Below are 25238 nucleotides of genomic sequence, written 5' to 3' on the forward strand. Positions count from 1 at the left end.
TATTCTAGTGGATTGTTGATACTGGTCGTAGTTGTTATATTGTACAGCCAGGTGGAGAAAACTGCATGCGTAAAAAGAAGAGTTAATTTTGATGCAAGGGAATGTTTTGTCATTCAAAAATCAACTGTATACCATTGAACCTTATCCTATTATCTTGACCAGGCTGAGGGTTGCAGCAGCACAGTGTTAAGAGTGTGGGAGCACAGCAACTTGTACCACAAGTTGCAGAAGCTTATCACAAAGTTGTCTTGTTTTAATGACGTGAGAGGAGTGGGACCTGTGGACTTCGCAAAACCTGAATTCAATTTTGAAATTTGTTGTAGTCAGACCAAGGAAAGATTTCCTCTTCCAAAGTAAAAGTCCAGCTAAGTAATCTATAGACTAAAAATTAGTAATGAACACTATGATGAGGCAGATTGATGGATTGAAATTATGAAGGGATGGCTTGCGATCTGGCAGCAGCATGTCCGTAAGGTCAGTTTTGGCCAAGGTTTGTGTGTTGTAAGATCTGGGTTGAATAGTAATTGCAAAAAGCTCTCACCATTTCTTTTGCTCTGTCTGGAACTATAGACGAGTAGAGTTTTACTCCGATATTACCACGTATTGTCACCCAGAAATGTGCATAATTTCAAATTGTCTACATTTCAAAGCACTTGTATTGTCGTGTTTTGCAAACACTATCCATCTCATCCTCTGCTAATGCTCAACAACTTGTTTATGGTGTGCTGGCCTTCAAAAATCTTATAGATGTGGAGACCTGCACTTGAGCAATTAATACAGCTTCTACTAAACAGCATGACCCCAAACATGTCTGCCATGGATAAATTATTAAGTCGAAGCTGTTGCGTTAATTGTTGGCGAGTGAGACTTCACATCTTAAGACTTTATTAGCATGAACATTGATTTCTTGACCCTTCACACATAGCCTTAGAATTCTAAATCTGATCTTTCTCTGTTACTTTTGTAGTTGCGGCTAAAAAAAGATGCTATTTGTCCAATGATGATGAAAATCCAGGACTTTAAATGTCTTTGAAAATGATCAGATATCCCTAAAGTTTTGGAAAAGTCATTAAATCATTGATTTTCTCATTGCACTGCAGAAATGCAGTTATGGAAGTTTGGTGTGCAGTTATGGAAAAGTCATGGAAAATATTTGGAATTTGGCTCAAGGCTTATCTTCCACCAAATTTCATGATCATCTGTGAGGGTTTTAGGATTTTTATGTTGCTGACAGACGCTCAGCCAGAGAAATTTTACAGGCAAAAATATATATCCCCAGCAGAGCTAAACATGTGCAAATACTTTTAAACTCAGGTGTGGTTCTTTAACCAGTGGTGACTGTGCTAGTTTTGAAAAGTGAGGGTACCTTCTTGGAGATACCGCTTCCTTCCTTTGCTGCTCCCGGCTGCCATCCTGCATTTTGAAGGCCAGATCAGTGTTGCCATCTGTAGTCAGAGAGAGCGAACTGCAGCTGCCTCATTCTGCACCAGTCCTTCATGGCACACATCTTTTTTTTATTGGCCTGCAGTCACAATATACAATCAGTGAAAGAATACCTCATCCTGTCCACAGTTCGCATTTCATCTAAAATGAGTTGGCAGTGTCATGTGATTGGTAAACATCCTGGCTCGTAGAATCAGATTAATATTGATACACCAGCACAAGCCCAGTTTCTGCTGTAACACCACAAGAGCCGATTGTGTTCTTTCTAATGAATTTTGCCTCCCCCAATTTTGCACAAAAATGCAAGTTTGGATGTATAACTACTTTTTTTTTCTATAGAATTATTTTGTGTATTTTTTTGTACTCTGTATTGTTGTGACATCTTGTGTTATTATCATTTTCTTGTGCAAATGTATCAGAGCGTGAGTGTAAATGAATGAACATAGGTATATTCTGTGTCATATCACCACCTCTGGTTGACGAACCAAAACATGTCTTCACTTTAAATTTAAAAAAAGAAAGAAAGAAATGTATAAAGATATATATATTGAGATATATGAGGGACCAGGGATGAAAGGTTTAAGGCAATAACCAGTTGGGAGGGATTCTCTTACCAGTGTAATACAGATGGTAAGAGGGGAATTAAATTGTGTCAAAGTACTTTGGAACAAAGGATGTCATATGCTTTAACACTCATTGTTTTGTTCTGTTTTGTTTTGTTGTTGTTTTAACATGAAGTGTGGGATCTGAAATGTTCTTTTACCATTAATGTAAAAATGTCTTTCTGTGTTCATCCTATCTCCAGCACTTCAAACCAGTTTGTTCAAGATTTTGTGCTCATCTACCTTTTGGGAAATTAAAGAGGTGGATGATTAGCTCATTCACTGTCTTGAAATGTCAAGGCACTGAGAAAGGGACCTTGAATTGGGATAAACACCGGTTAATATTGCATTCTTCTAATTGAAGTTGTATTTCCAGCTGGAATCTTCTCTGTCCAAACAAATGGATGAGAGCCCGGTGTAACAAAGCTTCATGTATTTGCCCATGAAACATAAACCCAAACATAATACAGCTTTAATCTTTTGTTTACAACACCATTTTGATGCGTAAAGACAGTTACAGGATGTGGCATTGTGAAACTAGAAGTGGCACACATTTAACAACTCAACATAATGAACTCTGATAATAAACTCTGGGTGTTTTTGTTAAAGAAATCAATGGTGTGTGTGATCCAATGATTTGAGGAAATATGGTTATTGTGTTCCAAAATAAATTATTTTCTCAAAAGAAAAAAAAGGTGTTTCACTAACAGGTTCAGTTTTATTTACTGTTTGCTGGGCACAAATGTGAAAGAGGGAAGAAAAGAAGGCTACAGTATTTTTTTCCCTCAAACATTTAATACTGAGGCTTTTTCCTGATGTTGCTAAATATTTGGACATGGGAATGAGTGATGGGTAGGACAGGGAGTATATGAGATGGATTTTATTTAATTTATGATCCGCTTGAGCCCCCTTGTGGCAGCTGCAGTACACTGCATTTTAAACTTAATACAATTTCCGCTGTTCCACTTACATTTGTCTTCACACTATTATTCTAATTATGGGTTCTCCAAACTTTTTAATGTTCACACAATAGACCACATTTGAAGGAATCTCCTCTGAGAGAATGTTGTTGTTAAGTGGGGGGGATAAGAGTTTAGTTAAACTAGATCAAACAAGTATGATTACAGGATATGATTAAAATGTCCCCCTGTTGTCTTACTGTCCTGAGAATATCATAACAGTGAAACACATTTATTCCACCTTTTCCTTGGGGCCCATTGCAACCCTCTGAAGGGCCACTGGTGGTCCCCAGACCCCAGTTTGAGAACCTCTGCTTTAGAGTGTGTGTGAATGACATGATGTGTGATCTCATGATCAGGTGTAATTGATGTGCACAGGCAAAATGGCAATTTGTATAAAACTACAGACAGACAAAAAGTCCTATTTTATTGAAAATACATTTCTGAAACTAAATTACTGGTAGTATCACAATTGACCACAATGCTGGTGTACAAATAAAAAAAGATCCAATGCAAACTGTAACATTTTCATGGTAAGACATGCATCTGAGTGTCACACTTAGTATTTGCAGATATTGACACAAGGCTGTTTAGAGACAAAACAGTACTTTTTTCATGGCACTGCATCAGGAGATTGGCTTGTCTGATATTTCTAGAATAATCTAATACATGCTTATCCATTATATATTTCCTTCAACCCATTCTACAATTCACACCTGATACTGTAATATACAGGATCCCTACTGTAACATTTCCTTCACTGACAGGACTGTAGGTACAAGGCTGCTCTCAGGAGATGGCATTGAAAAAAAAATTAAGGCAAAAAACCCACCAAACTCCATCTTGATCTTATTCTGGTTGTGAGCTTGGCCATCGCTTTACCAACTCTCTCTCTCTCTCTCTCTCTCTCTCCCTCTCTCTCTCTTTCTCTGCTTGCACAGAGGGAGAGGGAATACAATCATGTGGAGGAGCTAAAATCATGACACACAAGCTTAAAGTCTGATCATTTTTTCTCTCTGAGTTTTCTAAACATCATTTTCCTGTCCCATTTAAATCACTATTACCCACTTGCAAATCATTCCTTGCTCCTAACTCTAGATACTTCTTTCTGCCCTGAAACGAACTGCCTGAAATACAATTTAAACGTCAACCTAGCTTCAAAAAGGATCTCAAATCTGATCTGATCACAAAAGAAGCATCTAGGGTGAAGGACACTATAGCTCTTGGTTTTGGAGTGAGCCGGGCGCTTTTCCAGCCTGCTTGTTTGGAGAGCGAATTTAGAGAGCCGTGTCCTCTGAGCCAAAAAGCATGGTGGCGATGGCCTTGTAGTCAGCAACAGAAGCTTTCCCGTCAAAATCTGCAGGCAGGATGTCTGCGTCAAAGTCCTTGAAGTAGCCATCCAACTCGTCGCCGTGAACAAACACCTGAGGACAGTTAGACAGAGTTTGATAGGAAAAAAAAAATTAAACATTGCTTTTTCCCTAAAGACTAGGGGTGGGGAAAAATCGATTCTAAGTATTGTGATTCTTTTTTTTTCTTTTTCTTTTTTATTACCAAATTGATTTAGTAAAGATATTGGTATTATATAAAACTAGACACCCTAAGCGTCTGCTGGTACCAAGTATGTCATGCTCGGATGTCAGCAAGGGGTAAAATATTGCTCCAAAGTTAGGCTAAATTTTGGTGAGGGAAAATCTAGCATGTCCATTTCCAAAGGGGTCCCTTGACCTCTGATCTCAAGAAATCTGGGTGAAAATGGGTTCTGCGGGCACCCATCGGTCTCCCCTTTACAGACAAGCCCACCTTGTGCTAATTTCATGCAGTTTAGGGCACAAACCTTGCAGTCCAAATGTGTTATTTTGGCCTGTTGTAAAATGGTGTATTTCTGTAGACTGGAGCCTAAACAATTGGAATTGCATAAATTGGGTTTGACTGGAAAGCTGAGACTCAACTGGAGTCAATGAGCCCAGTTTTATTTATGTGTGCTGTAGTAGCCATTTCATTGTCGTGACACAATTTTTAAAAATTTGATGTCACTGTATAAAATGACCCACTGTGACCTTTAGGATAATCACGGCCTTATGAAACTTTACAACAAACTAGTGGATGATTAAAAAAAAAAAATCACACTGAATTGCAATTTTGAAATGAGAATCACAATACTTAAGAATCTCAATAGACATCAAATCAGGACCCAAATCTCATAATCGCATTGAATCGGGAAATGAGCATATCGTCCCAGCCCTACTACTGACATTGAAGGTTTGATAAGCACAGTGCTCTGACCGGCCCTGACCGGCTGCACAATCCAGCTGAAAGCCATGCTCGATCTCTAACCCCAACATGTCTACTCAGTTTGTCCCTCAGCCCGCCTTTCACCCCCTCTCACCCTCTCCAACAGCTTGCTCTTCATGAAGGGCTTCACCACATTGTAGGTGGTGGTGAAGTACCAAGGCTGGTGAGTGACGTGGACCGCCTTGAAACGGGCCGGGAAGGAATCCTGCGCACAAAACGAACCACAGCTGAAGACTTCAAAACAAGACCTGTTGATTTCTGAAGTTGCACCAGAAAAGCTGCAGAAACCTAAGATCACCATGTGGGTCAGGACCCTCCAGTTCCTCTAACCTGCAGCATGTCCACCATCTTCTTGAGCTCAGTAGGCTTGATCCCCGAGGCGTGCTGCATGGTGAAGCCCTTGAAATTCTCGATCAGGACAAAGCCATTGATCTGCGTCTCTTCATTCTCAAGCAGCTTCTCCAGGATCACGCAGTATGCCCTTAAGGTCTGTAACATACAAACATGCATAAAGACAGTATTTTTAGAGCACAGTTAATGGTTGTGAGGCTCTGCAAGAACTGGAATGCACTCATGACCGAGGGGCAGCGATGCTCTGCGTGACTGCTCGTGAGTTTAGCGACCTCATCGAAGGTGATCTCCTCCAGGTCCCAGTTCTCGATGTTGAAGAGCAGGACGACTCGTCCGAACCTGTCTCTGGTGGGCAGGACCACCGGGTATCCCGCTTCAATGGTGCTGCGGACTGCCTCAGGGGTCAGGTTCTCAAACAGCTCGGGGTACTCCTTCCTGAAGCGCACATAACCTGCATGAACCCCCCCCCAAACACACACACATACACACACACCACAAGCACCGTGTCAGCAGCATTCTCTTACGTCTCAGTCACCTTTAGTTCATAAACTATATGACTGCTGAGAGCAGACTGTTAGAGACAATGGCACCACTGTCAGTCTGTCTCCTTTTCTGCTCTTCATACCAAGGCACCAATTAACCCAGAAGAACACATTACTACTGTGTGATGTGTGTGTGTGTGTGTGTGTGTGCGTATGAAAGAGTGAGAGAGCATGTGTGTGTGCATGTGTTCGGGGCTTTGCTCTGGAATACCAATTAACCCCATGGGACAAGTTCATGTTCACATCACATTCCTCTCTCACAAAACAAAAATCCCATACTATATAAAAGAGCAGTGTGTGTGTGTGTGTGTGTGTGTGTGTGTGCACTAGTCTGTGAACAATGGTGTCTAAAATGTTGTGTAAAGGTGTTTGCCCATACACAGACACATGAGGTGTGTGTATGTGTGTGTCTGCAGGTGCCTCCTGTCTGGTTATGTGAGCATGGCGGCTGCTCCTGATGAGACTGAGTCGTCGGCGTCGTCTCTGTTTTCTCACAAACCAGCAACAATCGACTCGGGCCCTGCCATGTTCCCAGCTCAACACCGTGGTTGCACAAGCAAAGTAAATTTGCTGGCCTATTTGAACACAAAGGATGCCTTTGTCGCGGGAACTCTGAAGCATCTCAAAGCCTCCAATTAATGAACAATCCCCACCCCACCCCCGCCCCGTCTCCTCGACGATGGGCATGATTCATGCAGGAGAAAGTACAAAAGAGGTTTGGCCTTCAGTTACTAAACCTGGCTGGAAATGTCTGCAGCAGCTAGAGCAACAACATTACATTATTGGGACATAAAGACGCAAGAGTACTTCAGTTTATCCATCTGTCATTGAAGTGGTGCACAAATTATGAACTCTATAGATGGACTGATGGATGGAAAGATGAACGGTAGCTCCATCTCCACCTTCATGGTCTCTGCTGCTCGGTGCCGGCCTCAGACGTTTCAGGGCCTTTGCACTTGACCATGAATGAATCAATGTAGCTCCAAAAAATGAACCCCCTGAAAGGTTTTATTTCACCTCCTGAACAAAATTCATTTTTGTTCTTTTTATATGGGGTTTAATTATTATTAAATTAGTTTCTGTGACATTTTCCTGTAAGTGTTTCTCTTTCTTTCTTTCTTTCTTTCTTTCTTTCTTTCTTTCTTTCTCTTTTACCCCATGTTTTTGAAAGAAATTAATCGAATTCGCTTAGGTTTCAAAAGGTCCTTCTTCTGCTTCTGAAGCTGCGTTCAGATGCCTTGCACAAGCATTTACACACAAGAAATCTGAATCTGATCCATCATCACTGATCTGATGTTTCAATATGTCACTTTAATAATTCTAAATATAGTTTTCTTATTTAGTTTTTTTGGGAGGAAGATGTCAAACCTTTTCTCTCTTTTACTACTTTTCCTGTATTTTTTTTGTTGTTTTTTTTGTTCACTTACTTACCTTATCCCCCATTTTTTTTAAGAACTCAACTGAATTTGTCCAGGTTTCAAATGTTAATTGAGCTTAGAGAAATCTGATTGGTTGCCAGGCCCAAAAGCTCTGTTGCTGTTGCTCACCTTTCATGAGCTCGTGGGCTCTAACGACATCAAACTTGCGGGCCCTGAGGAAACGCAGCAGCAGAGAATCGGGTTTGTCCCCAAAGCGCTCCAGCACCAGTTTGGCCAGGTCGTCTCCCTCGCCCGCCCTCTCCTTGATCAAGAGCCGCAGCTCTTTCAGTGAAGACGCTCGCCTCTCATCTGTCTCATTCAGCTCATCTTTCGCCTGGACAGTAAGCCCAACCACAAAGCAGATGTTCCTCAGCAAACTTACTTTCAACATTGCTCACTAGTGCATCAGTTGGAGTCTAGTTTGGTGATTTTATTTTATTTTTATGTATTTATTTCTTTATTTTACCTTTTGCACAGTGTGGCCCGGCAGCTTGGTGCACGGTCCAAACACCGGCCCGTGATCCTTCACCGTCAAATGCTCCAGCTTGGACCTCATGGCCTGCTCCTCCTCAGACACCATGCGGAAAGTCCCAGTCTGAGCAATGACAGGCACGTTTGAACTTTTGAAATATGTTTGACATTTCATATATTTGCAACAACAGACACAGAGTGAATTGCAATATTAGTGAAAAGTAAAATTGTACTAGTTAACAAATTATTTCATTAGATCACGGTTATTATAGCCTCAGTGGGAGCGAGAATATTAAACTTGTCTACTACATGCAGTTACAAGTGCTGCTGAATACTGTCTGAATACTATAATGAGGTGTCATTTAAGGATTCAAAAAGTACATAACATATACTGTTAGCACACACACACACACACACACACACACAAACACACACACAAGACCCTGCAGCCCATCTCAGCCAAGGGCTTGACCGTGAATGATGCACCCCAGTGAGTGGCTTGGTAATCTGCTTCACATGATTACAGAAAGACCCTCTAAAGCCACTTCTTAAAAACAGCTTAAGAGTCCATCCCAGAGCCAGCGTCCATCGGCACAACAGTAGTATTAAGCAGCATCACGCCCAGGCAAGAGAGCTGAGGTTTTTAATCCCTGCCACAGGTTACCTAAACAACAAGTGAGGGGCCAGACACTGACAAACTGGCTTACACAGAGACACACAGTGACTCTGTTGAATGGTTGCAGAGTAAACTTACAGCAGCCATGGTTGCAGCGTCTCTCAGCAGCTTCACTAACACTGGGAAGAATGGAGATATGGAACAAGCACACATCAAAAAGAAATTCCCACCAAGTCATTCCAAAGGCAGTATTTTTTCAGATTTGTTTGTCTCAGATGGAGTTTAACATTAAAGTTCGTTAAGGCAAACTCATGGGATCAGAAATGAATTAATCCTGTTACTGGCGTGTCTAATCTGCCGAGGTGTAACAAGCAGTGTAGCAGAAAGAATGGAGACTTTCTCTTTGCTTAATTGAATTCATTTATTACGACGGTGGATTACATTGATTATCAACTGTGGTTTCTTTACTGATAAGCTGAGCAGACAAACTTGCTCTTGCATAAGAAGCAGATGCAACTCAGTCAAAATTCAGCTGATATCTACAGACTGCTACACTCCTGTGACATTTTCTGACCACAGACTGTCTAGAGCCCTCTAAACATCACATCAAGAACATATCTTTTTACTCACTACAACGGAAAGTCATCTGAATGTTTCAATTTATTATTTACAAGGGCTTTAACCCAGTATTTAGTCATGTTGTCAGTAGTAAGTGTCTCATCACTGTGATGAGACACAGAACTTCCAATGCAACATTGCATATACAGTGAGCAAAACTAATGATACTGAATCTGCATGTTACGCCAGTGAAGGTTACTATCTGTTACCCAACATCTAATCTGAAGTATTTACCAGATCAGTTCATTGATATATTATAATGATCACATTAATGCTTGTCAGGAGTATTGCATTACATTTGTAAGGCCTGTCATGCATCTTTATCCAATGATGCACCTATCAGTAAAGTTAAAGTTGTGATGTTTTTTAAATAAATAATCAAGCAGTCTTACCTCAGAGCAGATGAAGACCAAGTGGCAGAGGAGACGACACAGAGAGGAGAGGCAGGAGCAGAGGGGACCCGGAGGGGAGGAGTTACTTACAGTGTCACTCAAAGAGGGATTAAAATGACACACTGAATTACTATGAGTGGCTAATCTACATGATGCAAACAACAAAATGACAGCGGAAGCCTGGACAGAAGGAGAGAAGTGTGCTGCACATGCACGTGAAAAGGGTGGATTATTGATGAAAATGCCACTCCATGTGGGTGATCATATTTCCAACAGTTTTTAAATACTTCTGATCTCATAATATAGCATGGCTTTCAGATTATATAGGTAAACAGAATTGCACTTATATCTAAAAGACTGGCTTACTGACACACCAAACAACTCCAATCTCATCACAATCCTAAAGTAGATTATTCAAAAACAAGCAAATGCGACCTGACACCCAACAAGAAATAAGGGGTGAGACTCTACTTGCAGGATTTTCAAAGTTGGATCATGGATGTATCCCAGTAAATATTCCTCTGAAACGCCATATCATAGTCTACAAAATCAATAATGCATGATGCTACTTTTTTTTTTCCTCTCACCAATATCATTCAAATCCTTTCGGGCTCCTGTGTAACACAGGTCACACCCACCTCAACCCATCCAGATTTGCTGGAGATTATTAACCCGGCACATGTGAGCTGAATGGTGGGATTTTAGCTCAACACGTCTCCGCCTGGGAAAATGAAACAGAAGAGATGACCACCTCAGTAGAAAGAGATTGAAACTCCGCTCACGCAAAACCCTCAGCTTCACTTTCTGCATTCCTCTCTGCACATTCCTTTTTTTTTTTTTTTTTTTTTTTTGCACAGAAATCCTCAGTGAAGTGGCACCTCAGAAGCGGGACCTCTTGTTTTTGGGACCAAGATTAGGGATTACTTATCCATGGTTGCACAACATCAGACAACCTTATAACAACAAATCAAAATACATTATAATTAGCTTAATAATCCTCTCTTTGAACTCCATATTTAATCACATTCTAATGACAGCCAAGGCAGAAACAAATAGAGAATTGAGCTTTTATTGTAAACATTAATGTGAAAAGATCGGTCTGTTTCCGTCTTCTTTCCTGATACTTTTGTTAACTCACAGATGTCTGCCAGTTCTGATCAAATTTATCTCGGGTTGAAGCTGTAACACTGAACAATAAAAAAAAAAAAAAAAAATGAAATCACATGAACACACTGGGACACTGGGACTCAAACACACACCCAAAAACAGTTTGTAGGTTTACTAGGATAAAATAATTTCTCCCTACTCTCCTAAATTTGTTGGGGATTGCTTATTTGGGGATAAATCAAGTTCTTATCAAGTTATCCAATTCCAGCACCTCAGGAGTCAAAATTCTGCATTCAGTTTTCCCACAGCAATCCTAAAATCCTGCCCTGGAGTGGCAACTAGTGCCGAATTTATGCTCAGACTCACGTCAGATGCACCCACCATGATGCCAAACAGTCACACAGAGGCCACTTGATTAGGTCCACCTGCACAATCTAATACAATAAAACTGTTGAGAGGTGTTTCCACTATTCTGTCCCCCTCGTTGTATATAAATAGGGAGGACAAAAAAGTAATCCAGTACAAGACCTCTGCAAATTACAACCAACAATCAGTAATAAACACAATCAATAATAAACACAGAATTACATTTACATATTCTCTACAATATCAACAAAAACCGAACATCACAAACTTTATCAAAAGATAGAATTTATGGCAGAGCTCTTGCACTGAACTGCATTCGATTGTACAGGTGGACCTGATAAAGTGGACGCTGAGTGCAGCTACAGACAAAACGCACTCTAGTATGAGACAGTAGTGGTCTACTTACCATTGGACTGCCAGCTGCCAGCTCTGATTCTGCCTCTGATCAGTTCATTTCTTACTTGCCAAAGCTGTGATCATCAAACCAAAAAAAATGGCAGACATTTTCTGAATCTGTTCAGAATGGAAACACAATCAGAATATTAAATAGTAGTACTTTACATAGAAAAGCAGGTGTACAATGATATTAACATATCTATGAACCTGCTTGAAGTTTATTTTTAGATGAATTAGTTGAACTTTAATTGCATCTTTGAATTACTCTTATTCACATTAATTCAACCACTCTCCCCCTTGACACAATGTTTAAACCCAATTGCTGCATTCTAATTAAAATGTTTAATTATAGCCTTTCTTGTTCAGTGTTTCTCTATATACAAGAGCTAGAACAGGTGGGACACCATGTAATACACACACACACACACACACACACACACACAAACAAGGCTGTAGTGCTCTAAGTCACAGCCATTTCTCTTCTTGTTCAATTTCAAATACACTAAGCCGTTAGAAACTTGAATATTTTCTAACCTGTATTCAAGCTTTACACTGTAAACCAGCAATTTGTTTCTTTTTTACTGTTTGACAGGGAAAAAACACTGAAGAAATAAGCATGTGGACCCTGAGGAAATATATTCTCACAGCAGCGTCTCCCTGCATGGAGAAGCGAACCTGACTATTGGAGGTAAGCCGACCAGAGGGACCAGAGCTGTCCCTCTGCATGTGCATCTCTGAGCGAGAGAGGAGAGGACAGATCAGGGCCAGTTGGCCACAGAGAGCTGCGAGATGTGCTTAATGAGCTGTGGGTGAATGGAGGAAGCTCAGATGCTCTGCTGCTAGCGTCCGCCCGGGGCCCCTAGGTCCCTCTCCTCCACACACTGAGGCCTCTGTCAACAAGAGCTGGCAGACTTACTGTACTTTGCTATTGTTCCTGCCTCATCCTCTCTCTCATTAGCGGGTGCTCATGAATACCCTCCTGTTTCCCCAGAGGAGAAAAACAGGGGTTAACAATGTCTCCGTGTATCATATCAGGCATGGTTATGGAAGTGTTTTGTTTGATGTTCAGGATTGCCCGCTAGTTATGTCACCCTGTAAACCCACACAGGGTTTACTTGCATGCTTAGCACATACATCAGAAATACAGAAATACATCTAACAAACATCTAGGTTTCTGCATACTGCGAGCATGAAGTCTTTGGAAATGCAAATGTATGAATTGAAAGTTTTGAGGGGAAACTATCCTTTTTGGGTATTTAATGATCAACAGTCCATCTGACAGAGATAAGAGAAAAGTCAGAGTTGGATCAGAAACTGATTACATGTTAGTGCTGCATAGCTCCTCATTTATGCAAGTAGTGTATTCACTCTATTAATTATACACACAGTGCTGTTTCAACTTTGAGGAAATCAGGTCGCCTGCTGAAGGGGACTGTTATGATCACATAACTAGTCCTAATGAAAGCCTTTGGACTCCAGGTGGGGCAGTAAATGAAAGAGGATCAACACTCCCACCTAGAGGCACAGGAGACCTGCCATAAAACTGCCAGAGCTTTAACCTAGCATCCAGGAGGAACCTGGAGCATGATGAGGCACGAAGCACAAGTTACTGATGTATTTTTAGATTTTCTTTGCATAAGTTGAGGCAAGGCAACAGAGCAAAGGGGGAAGGGGGATCTAAAATCTGCTCAGTGGCTTTGATCTAGTAACATGCAATTACCAAATCAGCATCACGACAGAGGCAGTTTCATTATATTTGAGAGGGCAGCAAGACAAAAACGTTTACGCTCACACAATACAAAACATTACCATCTAACACGGATTACAAGGTTTATGCCTTTTGCTCACACACAAAAAACGAGTCAGAGAATTTTTTCCTTTCACTTTACTCTGAACAAACAGGTAATGTACAAAGGTCAGCAAAGACACTTCTCTCAGGTTCATGAATAAATCATTTTGTAAGGCACAACATATTCCGTATACAGTTCCTTTTTTTTTTTTTTTATCTGAAAAACAAGCATACTTTGAACTTTGAAGTTACAGTGGTTTAACAACTGACTGAGCCAAATTTAACTGGAGCGTGTGGTTTGGCACTCTAGTAAAAGGGACATGAGTACCTGTAAAATTTAGTTACAATCACAAAAGTCAAAGTGGTGGGAATCATTCAGGTGGTGAATGCAGTGCATTTTGATCAAATGAACAGAGGTTCATATATACAAATTCACACAAAATTTCAAACATGCTAAAGAGAATCTGACAAAATCAAATACAACATCTTTGATGTAACATCTCAATATTAAAAATGATGATACTGTGGGGATGACTGTTGATTTCATAAGATATTAAAAAACAAAGCCTATGATGATCAGTCATTAGTCATGTGGATAAGACGAATATCCAGGTAACAGAACAGTCTAATGAGTTCAGAAAACTGCATCCCATCACAGTAATGCAGCCTTTCAAACCAGGAAAAGACAACATTTATGTCATATCATGATATTACAATATCCAATATTGTATCAACATCTTGTCTATAATAATGATGTACTGCAAAGCCCCAACACATGCAGTGGCTGTTTTTGCAGAATCAAAGCTGACATTTGTACACCGACTTTAAGAGTACCGATCTTTTTCGGTTTCATTTGATCAGCTAACAATCTGAACATCACATGTTGAACAAAACAAGAACTATTACTGAACACTGACCTTTCTCACACACACAACTATAAACCCATTCGCTAATTTTGGAAAACAGTCTAAGCAGGCCTCATGCATAATGTGTTTTAAATATGATTTAGCTGTGTGTTATACTGTTCTGAAAGTCTTGAAGTGTGGCTCACACTCAAACAAGCCAGAGGTTGTTCCACCTTTTCAACCTGCCAGGGGATTCATCCTCAACCTCATAACACTTCAGGACCAACCAAAAGATTTTTTGTACTCATAATTTAAGAAAACAATGAATTAATGTGCATGAGGTGACCAATGGAACAATATAAGGTTTGCTCTCTTCAAGCAGACCTCGCAACAACATATTACAAAACTTGAGGTTACAGATGTCAGTCTGAATCATGAATTTGTGTCCTTGGTCCATTTCTTACATGCAGTAGGTTAGTCTGGGAGCAGGTAAGTTGATACTTAAAGCTTCTGTGTTTGTGCAAAAATTTAAAAAAAAAAAAAAAAAAAAAAAAAAGTGCTCTTGGAGCAATATTTTAATAAAACAGCATTGTCTATATTTAGAATGGACAGAGTATAGTCTAATTATAGTCAACAAAGGATTTATGTAGACAAAGGTCAACATGTTATTCATCAGCTTGTTCAAATAGCAGTCAGTTAGAAGAAAGGGAGACAAGTACTGAAACTGTGCAAAGTACGTACCAGTCACATTTTTGGCTGGACCACAACAGCGGGACCTGCCCTCCAAACACTTGTGTCCATCACTGATTGAGTGAGTGATGAAGTTACACCAGTGTTTCCCCATTTGCCGTTGCCTTTTTGAAAAATGAATCAATGCTATCAGTTTTCTATTATGTCCTCTGGGGGCGTTTCATAGACTGCAGCTCATTCCAAATTGATCGCACGCTAAGACAACAAGATCAGCTCCAAATGGCTGTGTCATATGAACAATATTAGTGTAACTAAGAGACTGCTGACAAAATTATTTTTTTCACGGATAGATTATCAACTAAGGTACAAGTTTCACGAGTCTCTTTGGCTTTTCTTGTTTGTAGACAGAGCTGTTCAATTTCGCTCTGATGAATCAGTGGTCAGTCTGGTACCGTCTACAACTTTCACCCAATGGAAAACCAAAAAAGGCGAGTAAAGTTAAATCAAAAACTGCCATCCCATACAGCCGCTGTTCACAGAACCGAGGCCAAAACAGCAGCTTTTCAAATGTAATTGTGCTGCTAACAAACTGCCATACAGGGTCCAGCCATACACCAGGTTTTGACCTTGTCTTTTTTTTTTTTGTTTTTTTTTGTTTTTGCATTCAAGTTCTTAAGGCATCAGTGCACAGGTTTCCAAATGCACAGGTTTAGTTGTCAAATGCAAGACATGTGGATTGTCTCGATTATATTGAGCAGTCAAAGCAGTCTCATGTAGGAAATTTCATGTAATACTGTAGGTATTACACTAAACAAGTCTATTACATTCACCAAACATACCTGTGTCAATGGAAACCTCCTTCATATCTTACAGAGACCAACAACTGAGCTTTGCGCTCATTGAGCATGTTTACATGCACACCTTATTCCTGTATTAACCGGAATATTCGCAATATTCTGGTTGCGCACGTGTCATGTAAACACGCACCGAACCCGATTAAGGTCATAATCCGGTTGGAGAGAATTCCGAATAAGCCCCCTGGCATATGCCTGTTCCAACCCGAATATTGGGGCATGTAAACACCTTAGTCGGAAAATGCTCCGACCCAGAATATTCAGTCATGACTGCGCATGCTCGACCTGCAAGGAATTCTGTGGCGTCTTCGTTGCTATGGTAACTGCAAGCGGGGAAAACGGCAGGGCAAACAGCAGCAAGAGCCAGGAGACTGCAGTCCACCTTCAGCTAATGAAAGTCTTAAATATCATGGAGTATATCGATGGGAGAAAACATAGAAATAGCGACAGAAGAAGAAGACGAAGAAGAAGACTTCTTCTTCTGTATTTCCGGCAGACCAGACGCCTATACGCGCACTGCTGCCCCCCGCGGCTGAGTGTCGCATTACGTCAGAGAGTGGAATACGCCGAAACACGGGAACATGCCAAATAACATGTAAACGGAATATTCCAGTTGCCGCAGCGTAATTACGCGAACCAGAATATGGTGTGCATGTAAACCTAAATAGTGCTTTTGCTGGAAACAAGAACCTACCAAATTTCCCCTTTGTGTTCATTACAAATTAAGTGTAAACATTAAATACCTGGAGGTAATGATGCAATGGCATAATTGAACAATTACGAGATATTGTGATATATACAACAGCACTTTGTTTTCAGTAATCTCATTAGTGTCAAAGGTTAGTGACAGTTTGGTTTGCAGGTCCTTAACACAGTTCAAGACAAGGCCAGTGATTAATGAGGTTACTCAGAGATATGCCACTTGTGTTCCTCTGTGCTTCTTTCAGTGGTTCAGCAGCCTTACCATTAAGATGTTCCCATTTACATAAGATCATATTTAAAAGTAATTATATACACAGTTCTGTTTGTTTACATTTCTGTGAAATTAAAAAAGGCATATTAAAAGAAATAAAACACTGGTGTAACAGTGTGAGAGTAAACCTACTCCCTGGTTTGTAATGAAAACCCTTTGTCTTTGTGTACAACAGTCTCACTGAGGCTTGTGGAGAGCTGTAGTACATGGCACAATGCAGATAGGTCCAATCATGCCAAATTTAATGGTTGCTCCAGTCGCAGGCATGCTCTCAGTCTTAGCCCAAGAAGGTGAGGGCTGCCATGATGCTGAAGCCCAGCAGGATGAAGAGCACCTTGAGAAGCTGCTTCTCAGGGGAGTTGAGCTCATGTGGCAAGATCTCCAGGAATGTGATGTAAACAAATGTCCCTGCTGCAAGCCCCTCCAGGATGGCCTGGATGAACGCTCCCGTCGCCAGCTGGGCCTGCACCACGCCAATGCCGATGGCGATGCCTAAAGGTGACATCATGGCAAACACTCCGATGTAAGCAGCCACCCAGAACGAAGGCACAGCGCTCTGGACCAGTTTCATGGACAGGCTGAAAACTATGATGCTCTTGTGGACAAGTATGGCAATGCAGATCTCCAAGACCTGGAAAATACAAAGATGTTTAAAATTATTTGTCCTTTACTCACTTTTCACCTAATGGTTTTATCAAGGGATATCCTGTCAGACAGTGGTAAATGTTAACAGCCCAGTATTTGCAGTCTAGACTGAATTTCAGCAGATAACTGATTAACTGGTAAAACTGAATGCTTGGTTTAGAGTGAATCAATAAACTCAAAACAGGATACCTCGACACAGGGACACTTCCTCAGTTTGGGAGATTGGAATCAGCTGACAGGCTGATAAGTAAAAATAAATTCTGCTGATTCAAACAAACCTGTACCTGTATTTCTTATGCACACGGCAAACAAATTCTACTCATCCTGTCACTTAAACAACAAAAACAGAAAAACAGACGAGTCCTTTGATAGCAAAGAAGTAGGCTATTTGAAATACTATGTAAACACTCAAAGTGAACCTACAAAGTCACATGAAGAGCATGAAAAGAGGGAAGTTTCCTGAGGGAATAGCATGGGATAGTATGTTCTAATCATACTACCATAAAGAAAGAGAGAGAGAGAGACAGACAGAGAGAGCACAGTATAGTGGTCAGCCAATAAGAATTTCCCTTCAGAGGGCAAGCGGCCACCTTTCTCAAATTTCATGCCGCCTTTTGGTCCCTGCAGGGTTTAACAATAGAATTTTACAATTTTGGGACGATACCATAATCAGCACAAGGTGCCCGGAAAGGCATGGCCAAAGAGGAAGAAGAGTACCTCTGAGTGTTCACCAGCCTGGTTGACTAGAGGCTAAACTGAGGGAACACACACTGTGGTTCATCACACAGATAAATCGTAATTTCTTTTGCACCAAAGCAACTCCATGCATTTTATTAAATTTGGTTCCTTAATTAAACAACAATGATTGAGCTCCTACACTTCCTACACACCCAGTCAATTTGCCAAGTCACAACTGAGGTTATTTTCAACTATGCAAATGTGGCAGTAGAATCATGGACTGTTTTTCAAACAAGTTGGAGAGAATAAAGACAACAAGTGAAACACAATGATAAAAGAAATAGGTATTAAGTGAAACATTGGCTCATACTCCTTATATTCCTAAAGCCCCGAGGAGATTGAGCACCAGAGGCAATATTTTTCTTTATTCTTACCTTGGACTCAGTATTCTGCAGGCCAATGGCCAGGCCCTCAAACACAGAGTGCAAAGAGAGGGAAAGGAAGAGCATGAATGAACGAAATGAGGAGTGGGCTTGAAAGTCGACATGGATGTGGTGGCCGCTGCTCTCCAGGTCATGGCTTGTGGCCTGCCCGTGCCCGTGCCCGTGCCCGCTGGCCTGTATGAGGGGTGCCCTCTCCTCATGAACCCCATCCACCTGCCGGCAGGTCAGGACAATCCTCTCCAAAATGAGGACAGTGAAGAAGCCAGCAGCCATGATGAACTCTGGAAGGGGAAAGCTGATCTGCTTGAGAGAGATTTAGGGAGGAAACTGTTTGAAATTTTAGCCAATGAAAGGGAATACTGTTTAAATTGACTCAACACTACAAATTACTACACATGAACAGACATTATCTCTAAGGTAAATGTTACACAGTGCAATTTCCATGCAATTAGTTGCGTGTTGTAAATAACATTTTTGCGGTTTCTATGTCACCAAACCCATATGGAACATTCCAAATGATGATGCAAACCCAGTTCAAGTTTTTCATTGAATGAAACTCCAAAACAACCAAGTTGCATGCAACCAACATTGCATGAGGAAGTTTCACATGTAACTTTGGCCTAAATGAACATGAGGCACTTGACACACCCTGAGGTTGCCACAAACAGTGCAGACTCGGACTTACCTCCAGCCCCTGAGCCTCCAGCTCAGCATTGATGTCTGACAGGTAATCTGGGATGATGTCAAGCAGACATGCAGCCAGGAAAACGCCGCCGGCAAAACAGCTAATCAAACTCAGAACTGTGCGGTGGGATTCTGCAAATCACACAATTAAGAAAGCTCTTTAGTTCAAGAGTGAACACATGCACAGAGTTAAATTAACATTACTTTTATTAAAAAGCTAATTACTCAGCAGAATAAACAAACTACATTTAACACAATTGGGTTTGGTTGCGTATTATTCCGCCTTCGTGCTATATCTTCATAACAAGTAGCGAATCATGAATCCCCGTCTAATGAATATGAAAATACTCTTGCATGAACTATCCTTATCAGATGGTTAATCTCACATGAACAGGCTAGATGAAGTCACCAAAGAATTGACCTCAAATAACAGGCGTGGCATTTCCAAACTGAGCAACTGCCCTGCATTATCCTGCCACGGTTCGATAGAGAATCATATGACTGCAAGCACTTTCTCAAAACAGGGAAGTGAAAACTATACAGCAGGGAGCCTTTGAAACAGCACAACTGTTTCACTTCCATCTCAGATGGACTGGTTTAGTCAAGTTCACCTTGTGACTGACACGAAATGTGACCATGTGCTTGAGGAGCTTTGAGCTTTAGGGTTCATCCCTGTCAGATGACTCAAGCTTGTCCAGGCATAATGGAGGGACTGACTGATAGTTAAAAAAAATAAAAAGAGAAAAACAGTATCTTATAGATCATTTGCAGAACACAGTTTTCCCACCACTCTAGGCCTAAATAAATTATAGCTATATAAGAGTATACATAATAGTAAGCAGTATCAAACTGACAGAAGTGGTATCAGAGAGATGAAGTGGTTCCTGAAGTGTAATTGTTTTTTCTTTCTGCTGATGCTTGCTTAGTTTCATGGTGATTACAGCTCATTCACCTTACTATTCACCACTGGATCACTGCTCTGGTCCCTACATAAGTCATAAGACATCATATCAGTGCATCATATCTTAGTTTTTGAGCCAAAAGATGGCTGGGTCTAGGGCCGTTAAAGTAATAATCTCTCCTAGTCTTATGAATGAGAAATTCAGCTCTACGTCTAAGCAGGGATTCTAGCTCTATACGAATTACCTGCATATTTTGCTTCCTAATCTCACAAAAGGTAGCTTGTTGTAGGTTTTCTAATTCAGTCAGCTTTAATTCCAATTCATCAATTCTCCACAACCTTGACCTATTGAGATTGGAGGCAAAGGAAATAGTACTGTTCCTAATGCAACCCTTCAAAGCGTACCAGAACATCCTGGGGTGTTCCACAGTACCAGCATTCTCAGGCACAAATTTATCTAGTTCACATCTGAAATATTTACAGTAGTCGTCATTTTTTAAAAGAGAGGTGTTGAAACACCAACGGGATGCTTTTGCTGGCAAATTTAATAAAGACAAGTTGACCAGTATGATAGCATGGTCTGATAATGGACAAGGAAACATTGTTGCACTATGTATTTCAAAGAAACCTGGGGGGAAATGTGACCATGTGCTTGAGGAGCTTTGAGCTTTAGGCTTCATCCCTGTCAGATGACTCAAGCTTGTCCAGGCATAATGGAGGGACTGACCGATAGTTAAAAAAATAAAAAGAGAAAAACAGTATCTTATAGATCATTTGCAGAACACAGTTTTCCCACCACTCTAGGCCTAAATAAATCATAGCTATATAAGAGTATACTACATAATAGTAAGTAGTATCAAACTGACAGAAGTGGTATCAGAGAGATGAAGTGTTTCCTGAAGTGTAATTGTTTTTTCTTTCTGCTGGTGCTTGCTTAGTTTCATGGTGATCACAGCTCATTCACCTTACTATTCACCACTGGATCACTTCTCTGGTCCCTTCATAAGTCGTAAGACATCATATCAGTGCACTGTTGCACTTTGGGCCCACAGGCAGCCTTGTTTATTTTTATATCTTACATTCTTATTCTCACACTCTTGACTTATAATTTTACTTGCACATTTATCTACTAATATTATTTTTGATACTTTTTTTTGTTTAGTGTTTTTTTTATTATTTTATTTGAGAAAAGAAAATGTCAATACCAAATGAGCATAACAATACGAAATATAAAAACAAGACCAAATCCTGGCACCCAGGTCCTCCCTCCCTCCCTCTCACCCCCCAACCCACAGTGTAAAGTTACCACAGTAAATACATACATAAAGATGTCCATACTTATATCAGAGTATCGAAACAAGGGAATAAAAAAGGTGCTATTTCATATATGTATATACACACACACACACACGCACACACATATATATATATATATATATATATGTATATATATACATATATATATATATATATATATATATATATATATATATATATAGACACACACCACACACACACACACACATCCATGCATATATATACACATGTAAGGAAGGAAAGATATCTACTCCTAAGTATTTAAACGATTTAGCAACTGGAATATATACGGAGGGATATTTGAGGATACGAACCTTGAATTGAGAGGGAGAAGTGCCGATTTGGGCCAATTAATTTCATAACCAGATAGGAGACTGAATTCTTTAAAAGTTTCCAAAACATGAGGAATAGAAACTGAGGTATTATTTAAATATAATAATATATCATCCGCAAATAATGAAATATGATGTGATGTATTATGAAAAGAAATTGGATAAATTAAGGGGTACTGTCTTATCATTTGAGTGAGAGGCTCTAGTGAAAGTGTGAATGATAGAGGAGAATAAACACATCCCTGTCTGGAACCTCTTGTGATGTTAAAGGAAGGTGAAAGAAGTGATGACCATAGCAGTTGGGTTTGCGTATAAAACCTTTACCATATTTATAAAATTAGAGCCTAAACCCAATTTCTCTAAAGCCAGCCATACGTATTCCCACTCCAGTCGGTCAAAAGCCTGTTTTGCGTCCAGTGAGAAAATAGCACATGATGAGGGAATATCTTGAGAAAAATGAATAACATGAAGCAGTCTACGGATATTATCTATTGCTTGGTGTGTCTTGACAAAGCCTGTCTGATCATGGTGAACTAACTTAGTCATACATGTTTGTAATCTAGAGGCTAATATCTTGGCATAAATTTTAATTTCTGCATTCAAGATTGAAAGAGGTCTATTGCTATTACACAGGGTAGGGTCTTTATTTGGTTTTAAGAGGACAGTCAAAATAGCTAAGTTGGCATCCCTATCAAAGAATCCCTTACTGATAGAAGCCAAGATCATCTGTAACATAAAATGGCCGATGCAATCCCAGAAAACTAGATAAAATTCTGGAGGGATGCTGTCCCAGCCCGGGGATTTACTTTTTTTCATTGAAAGTGTGGCATTAAAAAGCTCCTCAAGAGAGATAGGTGCCTGCAGTTGGTCAGATTCTTCCTGATTTAGGGATAGGAGTTCTAAATTTTGTAAGAAAGCTTTGCATCTATCTTTGTCTAGAAAGACTTCAGAGGAGTACAAGTTTAAAAATGGTCATGAAATCCTCTATTGATTTCTTTGGGATTGGTGATGGTATTTGAGGAGTAACTGGGCTTGACTGCAGAAATAAAAGAAATCTTGGCATCATATCTTAGTTTTTGAGCCAAAAGATGGCTGGGTCTAGGGCCGTTAAAGTAGTAATTTCTCCTGGTTTTATGAATGAGAAATTCAGCTCTACGTCTAAGCAGGGATTCTAACTCTATACGAATTACCTGCATATTTTGCTTTCTAATCTCACAAAAGGTAGTTTGTTGTAGGTTTTCTAATTCAGTCAGCTTTAATTCCAATTCATCAATTCTCCACAACCTTGACCTATTGAGATTGGAGGCAAAGGAAATAGTAATGTTCCTAATGCAACCCTTCAAAGCGTACCAGAACATCCTGGGGTGTTCCACAGTACCAGCATTCTCAGACACAAATTTATCTAGTTCACATCTGAAATATTTACAGTAGTTGTCATTTTTTAAAAGAGAGGTGTTGAAACACCAACGGGATGCTTTTGCTGACAAATTTAATAAAGACAAGTTGACCAGTATGATAGCATGGTCTGATAATGGACAAGGAAACATTGTTGCACTATGTATTTCAAAGAAACCTGGGGGGAAATGTGACCATGTGCTTGAGGAGCTTTGAGCTTTAGGCTTCATCCCTGTCAGATGACTCAAGCTTGTCCAGGCATAATGGAGGGACCGACTTATAGATCATTTGCAGAACACAGTTTTCCCACCACTCTAGGCCTAAATAAATCATAGCTATATAAGAGTATACTACATAATAGTAAGTAGTATCAGAGAGATGAAGTGTTTCCTGAAGTGTAATTGTTTTTTCTTTCTGCTGGTGCTTGCTTAGTTTCATGGTGATCACAACTCATTCACCTTACTATTCACCACTGGATCACTCCTCTGGTCCCTTCATAGGTCATAAGACATCATATCAGTGCACTGCTGCACTTTGGCCCCACAGGCAGCCTTGTTTATTTTTATATCTTACACTCTTATTCTCACACTCTTGCCTTATAATTTTACTTGCACATTTGTCTTCTAATATTATTTCTGATACTTTATTGGCCGTTTTCCTGAGTGCTTTTGTGTGTTTGCTCTCTCCACTGGGACGTGGGTGACTCATTTGATCCCCTTTAATGTATAATATTTTCTCGAATGACGATTAAATACCATTTTCCTTTCATCTAAAATAATAAATAATAAATAATAATAATAATAATAATAATAATAATAATAATAATAACATGAAGCAAGCATGAAGAAAACTCATGTTTCCCACGCATCTAGGGTTAGGCTTAGGCAAACTTGGTGATAAAGCTAACAGCAGTAAAAACATCTGACGCCTACATCTGACTACACTGAGCTACAGCCAAATCATATGACTCTCGATCAGAGGAAAAGTGAAACAAGCGGTCATATTTCCTTGCTCATCGGCAGAAGCGCACAGTTGACATAAACTGTGTTGAGACTTTAACAGAAAACATGAAGGTTTTAGTTTAGCTAGCTATTCCCACAAGTCTCTGGGAAACTGGGAAAGCTGGCAGCAACCAGTTAAAAAAATTTAGATTTTATTAAAATAAGCTACAAACCGGTGGATCCATCTAATGGCGAATTAAGAAGAAGACCCTATCGATTTACAAAAAAAGGGCCAGTCGTGTTGTCACTGGTGTGAAAGTTAGATAAGACGGGCAACGTTCAGCTGACGCATTTGTCATGGGAGACTTGCTCCTCGTAGGAGAGTGAACACACCGTTCTCACTGATTCACAAGATGAAAGCCTTGCTATAAGTAATAGTGAAAGCTGCTGCATAAGCCCAACATGTAGTGTCAGGACAGGAGTCCACCCACCTGTCCCGCCTGAGTTCCTGAACCATTTTAGCCGAGCAGGGATGAAGCCGAAGAGAAGAGTCAAGAGCAGCAGACCGACGAGGGCGCCTATTTTCACCTGGAGCAGATAATCCATGTTGTGTCAGGAGCTGCCAGGTCAACAATAACGCTTGCTACCAACTTCCACCTTAACTAATTTGGTTTACAGTCCAACCGCAGGTTGCAAATTGTGGCTTCCCCTTGGCAAGCTATCCTCAGGAGTGTTGTTGTTTGGGACATCGTCCTCACGTTATACGCTACGGTGTGCGAGAAGGGTCAAACTACACTGAGGACACGCCTTCCACAAATAATTCCAATTTCCTCCTCCTCCTCCTTCTTCTTCTTCTGCACCGTTTTGGCGCATACTGACACCAACTGGAATGCAGTGTGCATGGAGAATCTATAGCTACATTCACTAATTCTAATGACTAAAAGATAATGAAGAAAGAAAAACAAACAAGCAACAAATACATACAGATTAAAGAAACAAACTTAGATTCTCTCTATCAAGTCCGTCATCCTCAGATACTGAAACAAATCCTTCCTGGTCTTCTTGTTTAATGGTGGTGGGTTGTGTCTGGATGGTAACCCTAGATTCGTGAAACTCACCTTTTGTGCTCCATCATGGTTTCTCTCTGCATTGGTAACACCAGGACTAACACTGGC

At 40.3% G+C, this 25238-nt stretch overlaps 2 protein-coding genes across 3 annotated transcripts; both read right to left on the reverse strand.

Moving 5' to 3' along the window:
• Window positions 1-3402: 3402 nt before the first annotated feature.
• On the reverse strand, window positions 3403-9816 carry rlbp1a (retinaldehyde binding protein 1a). Its single transcript, XM_030076773.1, has 8 exons — window positions 9708-9816; window positions 8836-8876; window positions 8077-8205; window positions 7740-7944; window positions 5923-6101; window positions 5630-5788; window positions 5394-5504; window positions 3403-4428 (listed from the first exon to the last, which is right to left on the reverse strand). Exons 2-8 carry the CDS (start codon window positions 8842-8844, stop codon window positions 4282-4284), a joined length of 939 nt encoding a protein of 312 aa, XP_029932633.1. The 5' UTR covers window positions 8845-8876; window positions 9708-9816; the 3' UTR covers window positions 3403-4281.
• Window positions 9817-16326: 6510 nt separating this feature from the next.
• Window positions 16327-24833, reverse strand: slc39a1 (solute carrier family 39 member 1). 2 transcript variants are annotated; one of them, XM_030076790.1, is made up of 4 exons: window positions 24555-24833; window positions 19179-19309; window positions 18485-18793; window positions 16327-17358 (listed from the first exon to the last, which is right to left on the reverse strand). In XM_030076790.1, the coding sequence occupies exons 1-4, from the start codon at window positions 24667-24669 to the stop codon at window positions 17005-17007; spliced, it is 909 nt and encodes a 302-aa protein (XP_029932650.1). In that variant the 5' UTR covers window positions 24670-24833; the 3' UTR covers window positions 16327-17004. The 2 variants fall into 2 exon arrangements, with proteins under 2 accessions (XP_029932650.1, XP_029932645.1); XM_030076785.1 differs by having other exon boundaries at window positions 18485-18796.
• Between the last annotated feature and the right edge of the window lie 405 nt (window positions 24834-25238).

Source organism: Myripristis murdjan, chromosome 3 (genome assembly GCF_902150065.1).
Source record: "Myripristis murdjan chromosome 3, fMyrMur1.1, whole genome shotgun sequence".
NCBI lineage: Eukaryota > Metazoa > Chordata > Actinopteri > Holocentriformes > Holocentridae > Myripristis > Myripristis murdjan.